At 27.5% G+C, this 12,484-nt stretch overlaps 3 protein-coding genes across 5 annotated transcripts; 2 read left to right on the plus strand and 1 right to left on the minus strand.

Annotated features, from left to right (window-relative positions):
• Nucleotides 1-27: 27 nt before the first annotated feature.
• On the plus strand, nucleotides 28-2,277 carry LOC116424308 (DNA polymerase delta subunit 2). Of its 2 annotated transcripts, none has more exons than XM_031970570.2 (6): nucleotides 28-333; nucleotides 405-712; nucleotides 851-1,067; nucleotides 1,130-1,364; nucleotides 1,425-1,717; nucleotides 2,009-2,277. In XM_031970570.2, the coding sequence occupies exons 1-6, from the start codon at nucleotides 165-167 to the stop codon at nucleotides 2,122-2,124; spliced, it is 1,338 nt and encodes a 445-aa protein (XP_031826430.2). In that variant the 5' UTR covers nucleotides 28-164; the 3' UTR covers nucleotides 2,125-2,277. The 2 variants fall into 2 exon arrangements, with proteins under 2 accessions (XP_031826430.2, XP_031826431.2); XM_031970571.2 differs by having other exon boundaries at nucleotides 1,262-1,364.
• Nucleotides 851-5,202, minus strand: Phf5a (PHD finger protein 5a). Of its 2 annotated transcripts, none has more exons than XM_031970578.2 (4): nucleotides 4,995-5,202; nucleotides 3,973-4,163; nucleotides 3,583-3,678; nucleotides 851-1,937 (listed from the first exon to the last, which is right to left on the minus strand). In XM_031970578.2, the coding sequence occupies exons 1-3, from the start codon at nucleotides 5,044-5,046 to the stop codon at nucleotides 3,589-3,591; spliced, it is 333 nt and encodes a 110-aa protein (XP_031826438.1). In that variant the 5' UTR covers nucleotides 5,047-5,202; the 3' UTR covers nucleotides 851-1,937; nucleotides 3,583-3,588. The 2 variants fall into 2 exon arrangements, with proteins under 2 accessions (XP_031826438.1, XP_031826436.1); XM_031970576.2 differs by lacking the exon at nucleotides 851-1,937 and adding an exon at nucleotides 2,892-3,468 and having other exon boundaries at nucleotides 4,995-5,201.
• Nucleotides 5,203-6,079: 877 nt separating this feature from the next.
• LOC116424362 (polyisoprenoid diphosphate/phosphate phosphohydrolase PLPP6) lies at nucleotides 6,080-10,089 on the plus strand. Its single transcript, XM_076368913.1, has 4 exons — nucleotides 6,080-6,295; nucleotides 8,835-8,966; nucleotides 9,397-9,496; nucleotides 9,559-10,089. Exons 1-4 carry the CDS (start codon nucleotides 6,287-6,289, stop codon nucleotides 9,939-9,941), a joined length of 624 nt encoding a protein of 207 aa, XP_076225028.1. The 5' UTR covers nucleotides 6,080-6,286; the 3' UTR covers nucleotides 9,942-10,089.
• Nucleotides 10,090-12,484: the final 2,395 nt, after the last annotated feature.

Here is a 12,484-nt window from a genome sequence, read left to right on the forward strand (position 1 = left end):
AAAACTTAGAATTTAAATAAAGTTTTGGAAGGTTACATTTATTCGAATATTGTATTAAATATTCGTCTCTGATATTTCATACTACTTCAATTTATATCACAGTGAATTATAATTTTTAAAATATATATTCATTCAAAAACATTAACCTAATCATACTGTCTGTGATGGAAACTCATTCATCGTCAGTGTATCATCGTAAATCATTAAAATTAGAAAATTTTGAAAAGTTTAAACTTTGTTCAAAAAGTTTTGAAAAGCAGTATTGTAATATATATAATGCAAGATTAACCGTATTAAGGGACTTACTGTTACAAAAAGCAAGAGACAAATGGGGTAAAGGTTTCTTAAAAAGGTTATATGTATTAATATTTTAGGTTAGATTTTTAATGAATCCTTTATTATAGCCCAGAATGAGATCCTATTTACATTATCTGAACTTTCTGAAAAAGATCAAGATAATGATTACATTGTAATAGGATCATTATACAAACATCAAGAATTGAAACCATCAATATTGCACGAGCTTAGCGAAGAACTTCAATTAACAACTCAATTGCCTAGAACAAATTATGCATCATTTAAAGATGTATTATTTTTGGAAGACAATTCCTTGCGTATTAAATTGGTCGGCAATCACATGAATATTCAAAATGTAGTTACCGGCATTATTTGTGCTGTACTTGGACATCAGTTAGAAAATGGTGCATTTTATGTAAATATCAATGTTATTATATTATAAACAATTCATAAAAATTTATATTATAAATAAAATGAAACTTGAATGCTACTTTTGTGCATATTACTACTATAATTCAGATTATTATCAATATATAAAATATATTAATCACAGGTGACAGATTGGTGTTACCCGGGATGTATTCCAAAGCTAACGACAATTAGTAAACCATTAGATAAATTTGGAAAAATCTTAATAATATCGGGTTTAGATTTAGCAAATAATACACAATCATTGAGTCTAAACTTATTTTCTGAATGGATAACTGGAATGATTGGTTGTAATGAGGTTCAAAAGGAAGTGGCATCTATAGCATGTATTATTATAGCAGGTATTGATATTTACTAATTCATATAAAACATTTCTACAAAATAAGTAATAAAATTATTTTAGGAAATAGTATAAGAGGATCTATAGAAATGTACAATCATAAAGGATATTTTGAAACTAAAACACATGATGAAACTATCTTTAAAGAGGCTACAGCAATAGCTCATAAACTTGACAAGTTTCTTTTTTCTATAGCACAATGTTGTCCCATAATATTAATGCCTGGTGAATTTGACCCATCTTGTCATGCAATACCTCAACAAGCATTTCATCCTTGCATATTACCTCAAACTTCTAGGTATTATTATATGTTTCTTTTATATTATAGTGTAGTATATTTGAAATTTTCGTTACACAGATTGAAGAGTTTCTATGCAGTTACTAATCCATGGATTGGTAGTATTAACTCGCGCATAATAGCTGGATCCAGTGGTCAGCCTATTTCGGACATTATGAAGGTTGCTGGACTAGCTAATGCTTCACCATTGTCATGGTTAGAATGTACATTAATTTGGAGTCATTATGCACCAACTGCTCCAGATACTGTACCTGCTTATCCATATTCTCAGATTGATCCATTTGTTATGACAGAATTTCCTGACATTTATTTTGTTGGTAATATGGATAAATATGACACTAAATTAGTAGCAGGTAAGAATATTTTTAAGTCGTTTTTATTTTTTCATTGTGACAAACAGGGGCGTGCCAAAAGTATTTGCTATCTAGGTGCAACATTTTATTGACTTCTCCTTATAAAATTGGAAAACATCATTGTGATCTTTCAATAACGCTCCATAAAATAAATATTAGATATTTGATTTTTCGCCGTTTGGGTGCGGTGCAACCTTTGCACTCTCGGATTGGCACGCCCCTGGTGACAAAGAAAATGATGTATATTAATTATTAATAGTATAAAAAATGAAGTAGAGTATTCATTTATAGCAAATGAAAGAAATACAAGATTGATTTGCATCCCAAAATTTTCCGAAACACAAACAGCTGTGTTAATTGACCTGCAGGATTTAAGAACTTGGCCCGTTTCCTTTGGCGTTTGTTAATTTAATATATTTTTAAATTTGACATGAAATGTTAACATGATCTGCAATAATGAATTGCAAAAATATGTAATAATTAAAATATTCCTTTATATAATTGTAATATAGTTTTTACATAGTAAATATATTATTTATTTTACCGAATAATGTATTTATGTTTCTAAATCATATTTACATGCGCAGGTAGACTTTTCTTAATAAGACTATGTTGCTTACATGTGATGTGCACGGGAGCTCTTGCCTGAAACTGGCTAAGAGCCAATTTTTTTTAAGATAACTATATTTTGTTTCTATAGTATTATAGGGTATAAAAAGACAAATTCGACAATATACGATTTTTGAGAAAATATATCATATTAAAAAAAAAAATAAAATACAAAAATAAATTTTCAAACGCGATGTGATATTTCCCATTATCCGATCGATTTCAAATCAACATGGATTATTTTTTTCATCCAGTGTCACAATTCTAGGGAGCGTTTCGAAAAAATCGCGTCGATCGAAAAATAAGGTCCGCACTAATAAATATATATATATATAAAATATTTTCTACAGAAAGTCTGCGTTTGTGAAAACTCTTAAAAAATGTAAAATCAAATAATCAACTATAATCAAATAAATAGTTAATTTGAAGTTAATTTGAAGCAATCATACAGAACATTTTAATTTTAATGTTTACTTTAAATGTATAATAAAATTGTTTCTATTTATGTCTTGTTTGGATTCATTTTAATTGAAAGAATCTCAACGATTCATTGGTATTATATTCATAAAGATAAGATGAAAATGATTGAAATTAGAATTTTCTTTACTGTACATTTATTTCTTTCAATCGCAGTATATCTTTGAAGTATCGAGGTCGTCAATCGCTACCACTGGTTAATACAAATTAATATTTGCAGAGAGATTATGCATATTTGATCATGTCAGAATAAACTGGTGCTTGTAATTATTGGTGCACCAAAGCATGTAATTTAATAGAATCGGATCTGTCCGTATGATCACAGGCACTTGAAAATAATCCGTAATAGTTTTAAAATCGAGTTATGCAATTTTTAATTTGTCTATAAAAACAAGCATCAGAAGGTTGACAAAGTAGTGTGCATTTCGGTGGTATAATCTATGATCTACATGTTGAACAACTTTTTCATAGATTAACTTCTGATCAGTTTTTTTAGATGCTTTGGTTACGCCACTATAACTTGAAATACAAGTAATATATTAGATTAAAAAAAATTCAGAATGACCTTCAGACATGCCTTATTTAAGACACAAACTTTGGAATTGATATATTTTGTACTTTCTCTATAAAAATTTCACATGTATTGTTTCTTTTGGCCCATCACACTGAAAATATCCCTTAAATATTAAGAAGTACTCAACGAATAAGTCTTAGATTATAGAAAAAATTATTTATTTATAACTTATAAAAAATTGTATTATATATAAAAATAATATTACCGGTTTTTATCTTCTTTTGAATCCGTATTTCTTTCTTTCATAAAATAGGTCTGTCTTTGAACTTCCAAGATTTACAATTTTTGGACAACCGTCTCTCTGAAAAAAAATTTTAATGTATTAGAAATTTTCTATGTATTTATATAAGGAAACTTTTTCATATAAATAATTTTTTGTGTCACTTTACACAAAGGAAGTTAAGAAACTATTAATGAAAAGTCAATATCTTTTCAGATATTTTATTTTTAATATTCAATTTTACTCTAATACTTTGTTAAATTGGAATCATTACTTTTCTATCTTTTTTAATAATAGCTTGCACACATTGTATTGTACATACGAAAACATTTATTATAAATTTAAAAAAATGATATTTTTTCTAAAAAGACTTACATCTTTTTCTTGAATTGTACACTCTTTGCAATAATAAGCATCAGAAACACCAGGTCCACCACAGATAACACATCGTCCTTGATAAGATCCGTAATTACATTCATCACAAATTCTAACAAGAGTACATGGTCTTACATAAGAATCACATATCACGCATTTTCCATCACATTTTTCACATAATCTTCCAATCGCTGAAATTTCATATTCCATATTTATATCAATAAAACAAAAACTACTTTACACATATATTTACATTGAAATAATATATTATGTATGTTCATTATAGTCTTTATAATGAATTATTTTATATAAGTTTATAATATACATATATTGGTCAATTGTCAGCTCAATTAGATAATTTACGATCATAAATAACAGGTATAATATATACTTAGAAAATTAGTTATTAAACTATAGATATTTATATAAATGTATATTTTCCTAAATTATTTTCAAGGAATAGGTATTAAAGAATATTGTTTTCTATAGTCAAGGGTTTATATAAAACCAAGATTAAAAACAATTTTAAACTATACAGAAATTTCATTTCTTTTTGTATGTTGTCAATTTGTACAAAATATAATAATATAATTCAGTTATTACATGCAATTCTAACTGAATTATAAACAACAATAATTTAAATTTGATGTTTTTTGATTGAAATATTTTTTTTTTGTTTTTCTGTAATGCACAAAAAAATTTATAAAACAATAAAACTTGATGAATGAATTAGACATGAAAGGACATAGAAAAAAGTTCATATAGGTATAGTTTTAATGAATTTTTGTAAATATTTAGAAATAATATGAGACATTCAACACAATTAATTTATGCATCTTTTAAAATAGATTGTAGCTCTATTAAAAGTATACATTTATATAATTTCAATATATTAAAATATTAATATACTTTTGTATAGAGTATAATGTATTATAAATATTATTTAATATTATTTAACATGTATGTATAGCAATTGATAACACTGCATGTAACCTGTAAATGTTTAAAAATTTTAAACTTACCAACACCAGGTTGTTTCCTACAGAAGATCAAATCTGGATGATGTTTAGCCATTTTATATTATATATACATATATAATATTTTATACACTACACACATATAAAATGAGAATTAAGAAAAATTGAATGAGTTTATTTTCAAATAGAGAATACAGAGGACTCATAAAATCAAACTTGCGCCACAGACGAGATATAGAATAGACATAACATGCAATGTAAAATTTTGTTACACGCTCTCGGGGGTCATAGAACCCCTTTACCATTTTCGTATCATGCCTTATCATATCGATTAAGGCTGGTTTTACAGGTTGTGCTATAAATGGTAGGAATTAGAATAAAGAATATTGAAACACAGATTTAGGATAAGTACAGGCGTTGAAGTTTATGAGAATTCTTGTCTAGGATTTCAGGGGTCTCAAGCCATTTGAGTGTCGCACTCGACGTTATCGATAATACACGATTTCATTTTATTAGACATACTTCAGTTTTGCTACGAGTGCGTCATATGATTTACCTACAACAAATGTATAAGGCGCGTACATTTAAACAATGGAAGTAGTATTTATTCAATAGAACTTTATGACAATAAAATTTTTATTAATTCACAAATATAACTATCTTCATAAATACATTTACTATATAAATTATAGCTATAAAATTTGTATAAAAAATTATTTTGATTAATTATACAGTTGTAGAAAATTTGTCGATTGTTTTAATTCAATTTTTTACACAATCTATAATTCAGAACATGTGACACCGAATCCCATAAGCTTGTAATGTCTATCCTATACCTCGTTTGTGGTAAAACACTCGTAACAGAAATGAGGTACTTATATAGCTAATTGGATTCCTACTAGCAAGTCAAAAATTAATACTATCGGTAACATTGAGCGCGACATCGAAATGATACGGAGATCCTCCGAATCCCTCAAGACAAAATTCCCATAAGCTGCGTCTACATCCGTATATCTCTAGATATTTAATTTATCCTGTCTGTCGCGGGTGATTGCATGCACAATCTATGTATCAATATTTTTTATTTTAATTCCTATGACTTACAGCGGTGCACGTAATACTAGCCGTGTCGATATGATAGGACTAAAGTCTAAAAGTCCTCGTGGGTGTGTGACAAAATTTTACTTTGCTTGTACATCTATTCATATACCTCGTTTGTGCTCGTAAGTTACCTTTGTACCGCCGACGAGGTGCCTATGGCTTATCTATGGTGTATGATAAAAACAATTAGAACTTGAGTTTTTAATACTTTTTCGGTGTATTGTGCATAAAACAATATGGCAGAGGTACATATTTCTACTATTATAATTTATAATACATTTCATTTATTTCATAATAAATATAATAAAACCTTTTTTATTGAAAGATTGGTTACCCGATCACCCTATTATCCTCTCGTTTACTCACATTATCTTTGAATCTTTTTCTTTTGAGTCTATTGAACTGTATATTTTCTATTAGAATACTTCATGCAATGAGATTCGTTTAAATTTTAACCTGTATGTTTTCAAAATATGTTTTAAAATGCAAAGTAATAACCATTTTAACATTGACTATATAATAAGTTATCGTCAAATAAGCATCTTTGATGATAAGAAAACATTCTTCAAACAATTGTACTTTGATGTAATTGATAATATGATGCAATGTTATTATTATCAACCTCCTTTCATGATAATTTGGATTCCTTGTCTGTACTGTTTGTCATGTGTGTATGTTTTTCACATGCTGCAGATGATTATAATTTTGGTTAATCTATTGTATTTTTGTTCTTTGATGTTGCTTGACATTTACATTGTATATGTCATGTAATTCGGGATATTCTCCAATACCTTTAGGTATTGATATTTTTACTTACTATTTCTTTAAAAGTAAGTACTAATATCTACTTAGTATAAAAATAAAAGTATCAATATCTACTTATGTTATGTTGGATAAAAAATGACATATTGTACTTTGTTAAAATCTTTTATTAACAAATATTCTTATTTGAATGAAAAAATACTTTTCAAGTATTTCTTAAAAACAATCATTTTTCTAAATGCTTTCCTATTAATCTAGCCTTGTCTTATATAATTGTTGCTTTTGGTTTTGAAATGTCTTTTAATTCAACTTCACCATTTGTTTTGACGTCTTATTTAAATACATTACTTAGACTTTATATAGCCCTTCTAAGTATATAGAATTCAATGTCACGTGGTAGCGAAAGTTTTTCACGATTATTTCGGAAATTAGAGCTATGCGCAGATTACGTGTAAAACTTTTACAAACAAGAAGTATATAGATATTCCAAAAAGTTTTTAAAATAATTAAAAAAAGACAATCAATACGATACTTATATCCTTTGTTGAACTATTAATTAATATCCATAAAATAGCGAAAATATATGCGTAACAAATATTTGTACAATTATAGTATAATGGAAAACATTGAAACTGACCTAATTTAAAGGGCAGAATATCATAAATTGTAAGTTTAAATATTTTAGGCAGAAATTTCGTATTTAGGACAACGCAGAGCAGAGATTTTGGGATATCAATGGAAAGGTTATAATTAACCCCATGTACTCGACAATATTTCTCGTTATAAATATTCATTATTTTCCGATGAAATCGCTGAGTTCCTTTGCAGCTAACACAATGAATGATCTTGCATAAATTAAGAGACAAAACTACTTTATTTGAATTTTTCATGCGTTAATATGTTATACAAAATGTAATATGGAATTTAAATTTTGTAATTTTTCCGTCCATTGAATTAAATGATGACTGAGAGTCGCCTCTCAAGTGCAAAAGGTTAAAGAAACCCGTTGGTGGTTATCCGAAGTGTCTCATTTTTTAATGAAATAGCCATTTATATGGTAATACTATAATGTGTGTCTGAATAACCGATTTTCATAAAAATGAGAAATGTTGTAGATAAGAAAATTTTGAACAATTTTTTCCCCTGAAAAAAATGTTGCTCTCATTTAATTTTTAATACAATCTTGAAAAACTTTCGCTACCTGTATTACATATAATACCAATTTCTATTCGCTAAATAAAATTCATTTGTGTATATTCTACAAAAAATGTACAATGCTACTGCAATTGATTGGAATATATAGAGAAACATTACAAACACGCTCCCGTATACTGGAGCGAGGATTTCATTTTAATTCGTCTGCGCAGTTATTTTTACAATTATTAATTACTCAAAAAAGCATTTGAAATAACTTTTTCTGATTCGAGGAATACATCTTATAACTTTTACAACATATGTCAATTTTATAAAAATCGCTTTTATCATCAGGATTCTGCAGAATTACCTTTTTATTAATATCTTGGAAACTAATAAATACTTGATGGTATCAAAATTTAATTTTAATTTAATTTTAAGAAATTAATAAAAATTTTAAAAATTAAAAAATTTACTTTTATAGAATTTTATATTTGAAGCCTTCCTTCCGAAGGCTAAAATTAGCCAAATATCGAAGTTAATAAAATATGATATAAGGTAAAAATGAATGGTGTAAGATCTTCCATATACTCACGATCGTAGGTTTTTCATACATTCAACAATACAGGTATATTTTGCAGTTACACTATTTTCTTTTAAATTTGAGTACACATTTTTTTCTGCGCAGGTGAAATCCTCTCTTCATTCTGCGTAAAAAATTATTGGGGTAACATGATTGAAAAATAATTATTTCTCGTGAATCATCCTCTACAAACAGTTGAAAATTGCAATAGTATTCAGGAATTTTATCCTTTTCATACGCTGATTAGTAAATTAAATTGTAAATGATTACTACTTTACTTTAAAATGTTTTTTTTTATTTAATAGGAAAAACGAAAAATTTCACCATGGTTACAATACATATTGGCCATAGATAGGAAGCTGACTGAAAATTTTGTGCAATTTGTAGAAAGTTTTACATATCTAAAGCAATTAAAAATACATAACAAAGTATTAGAGGTATGTTTAATAACTACTTTGTTTTTAATAAATAATAAATATTTTACTTTTAAAATAAAATAAATGTCAGTTATAGTTCGTCTAGTAATATTACAATAATTTAAAATTTTATATTTTTTCTAAAATAGTAACTCTTCATTGTTTTAAGTAGATACTTATTTGATATAAAATATTTTTCTAAACAATATGCATTAAAATAAAAAAATTTCAATTAAATCTCTAAGTATTATTTAAATCATCTGGTGTATTATTTTTTTCTTAAATTAATCAGAAACATAAATTATACAAATATTAATTTAAAACTTCTTTTATATTTTGTTTTTGTAATTTAATTTGACTTCTTTATACATATACAATGTTGTTGTTGTACATAACATTATTATTATTCTTATTATCATCATCATTATGATAGTCATCATAATCTGTACAGATATCTTGTCATGGAGTAACGTGGATTTTTATATTGCTTGCATCTATTTGGATTTTTCATAGTAAACGATTGTACCAAATACAGGTCAATTTATTAATAGGTGAGCACAAGGATTAAATAATAATTGTATTCATTAATATAATTGAAATACTATATTTGTAGGTATATTGTTGGACATTATCATCATTGGTTTATTGAAAGCATTTGCTAGAAGAAGACGTCCTGCAGATAATGATGACCCTTTTGCAATAGGATCTGATAAATATTCTTTTCCATCTGGTCATGCGTCCCGAGTGATGATGATATTTTATTTTTTTATGTACTTATGGCCTGTGTCTGTAATTTGTTTCCCACCATTAGTAGCATGGGTTATTGCTACACCTTTATCAAGACTTTTGATGAGAAGACATTATATTCTTGATATTTTAGCAGGTTTATTTATAGGGTACGCTGAAGGAATTCTTATGAGCATTATATACTTAGATTCTGATACATGTCAGAACTTTGTCTCTTGGATAACCAATGTAAGAGTAGATGAATTATAAGGATTCTTTTGGATTATAATTTATTATTTTGAAATAATTCAATTTCTAATCATTTGAAGTTAATAAATTATTATGTAATGAGAAAACATACATTTTGTTTAACATACAAAACTTTTAAAAACATTTTAAAACCACAGATTTGTGAAATAGGCTTACACTGACTATTGTATTATAAAATAAAAATAATATTTTGTACCTTATTGGTTTATTTTTTTCTCATATGTTTCTTCCTGCAGTGGCATCTTCACTTCTATATTTGAATGACACTTCATTTCAATATAGTATGAAAGATGAATTCAGTAATAAAATAGATAACTTTTTCTTATATCTACTGAACTACCAAATGTAATGAGAGTAAATCCAAAAGCAATTTACTGTTATAAAAAGTCAATAAAAAAGTAATTTCGAAAGGAAGTTTACCTTATTTTGCTGCTCACCAAAATTTAAGATACAGATTCGTGATTATTTTATGAAATAATATTTTTCTATTAGTAAAGAAACTCTCTTTTATTTTTAATCAGTAGTACCGTATGTTGCTCAGGAGTCAGTATCCGTGATGGCATCGGAGCAAGAGGGGTTTTCATTGCGTGCTCCGCGTGACGCGCGCAATTAATATCTGTGACCGTTTACAAAATTTTGTAATAATCTCCTTAAAACAATTATCTAGTATTTATATCGAAGTAATCTTCTTATTTCTGCATTTGTTTCCATTTTATTCACAAAAGAAGTCAAAAATTTAAGTAAAAAATTGCGTACATATTTGACAATGAGTTCAAATGTCTACTGCTTTTGAAAAAATTTCCCTTAATATTAATGATGGAACTATGAAAAAGAGGGAGAAATAAATCTCATATTTATTTATTTTTTAAACAAAAGCATTATTTGTTTAGTTTTGTACACTATTAACATATTCTTATGATATATAAAAACCGATATACATGTTCTTTTTCCTTTGCAGTGACTATGCGGCAAAAGATAATGATAGTACGAAGAAGGATGAGGTTCCTCCGACTCATCGTAGTATAGAAATGACATCGCAGTATGGAGGATTCGATAAAGTACAGTAAGAAAAATTAATCATAAGTATTTCATATTATTTCGTAGAAAACGTACAATTATTCATATTTTCTGTCTTTTGCAGTAATTGCTGCAGAAAATAATGCTGACACAGGAAAAGACGGGGAGTTAACTGAGAAAAAGCTATCTAATGAGAATATTCTTTTTTATTAAAAAAATTGTTGGGTGTTTTTCCGAAAACAACCTTCTGCCAATCAACCTAAAATGTTGTGGAAAAGAGGGTAGAGGTAGAAGGTGACGAAAAATATAAAATTTTAGCTTCTATTATTTATTAAGAAAAAAATATTCGGTACAACATGCTGAATTTTACCTAACAAACTAATTAATGGTCTCTGCTGTAGTAATATCGGCGGCGAACTAATAACACAATAGCGATGTCGATTTTACTATTTAGGATTAAGAAATTATTGGTATATTATTTTTTAAATATTTAATCGTCTCAGATAGTAAAACTTTTGCAGCTTGGGTAACATTTTTGAAATTGACTTTTGGTCGTCTAACAATAAGACGATCGGATATCCCATTATGAGTTGTTTGCCATAAAAAATATGAAACAAAAATGTTTTTATATTTTACAGTTCTTTCTCTTTTGTTACACTTATCTAATTTGCGGTAATTTTAACATTGTGTCCAAAAACTGAAAATAAAATACTGTTCAGAGTATCAGAACGCTTCAACTAGCGGCATTTTAACCAATGCATTCACAATGAAGTTCTGCGATTCTGACCACTTAACCAGCTGGCTCTCGCAGAACAAATTTAAATATTTTCCTTTCCCTAGGAAAATTAGTATATCTCTCATAAAAGAAATTATTTTTTAACATAAATTGTATAATTTAAAATACAATATCTTAAACATGAACATGCTGAAAACCTCATTAATGTGTTGTTGGCCAGTTAAATGTTAATTAATATTCGATTGTGGACTGAGAATAAGCGCATATATACATGTATTTACGTAAGTTTCTATTTAAGAGTTCTTTCAGCCTTCTAAATTACTTTAAAGGTTAATTTTTCAACTGTCCGTTATCCACGAGAAGAGGACGCTATAATCAGTTTTGGATTGGTAGGTCGGTAAAGCAGTCTGATTCGGACCACAGAGAAGCATAAAATTCTTGATGGTATTCATATCAGTTTTATTAAATGCCGGCTTCTCGACAGATGCAAATTATGAAGCTCGGAATATACATGCGTGTAATACACCTGTTTCATAACTATCACTACAATCTTTAAACATACAATGTTAATGAGTTCGTACAGAATTATTCCAAGTCATTACGCGCAGAATTAACTTAAACAATTTATATATAATTACATTCTTTCCCGCTTGTAAATAGGAACAATACCGTCCACCGTTATTTCAAAATTATTACAGTCAGTGCGTGTATCATAGCATATATAATTATTTTAAAAAAAGGAAGATCCTGGCGCTTGCGCGATACCACATCGTCACGCGTCGTTGCCTTA

The sequence above is a fragment of the Nomia melanderi genome, chromosome 7 (assembly GCF_051020985.1).
Source record: "Nomia melanderi isolate GNS246 chromosome 7, iyNomMela1, whole genome shotgun sequence".
Classification (NCBI taxonomy): Eukaryota; Metazoa; Arthropoda; class Insecta; order Hymenoptera; family Halictidae; genus Nomia; species Nomia melanderi.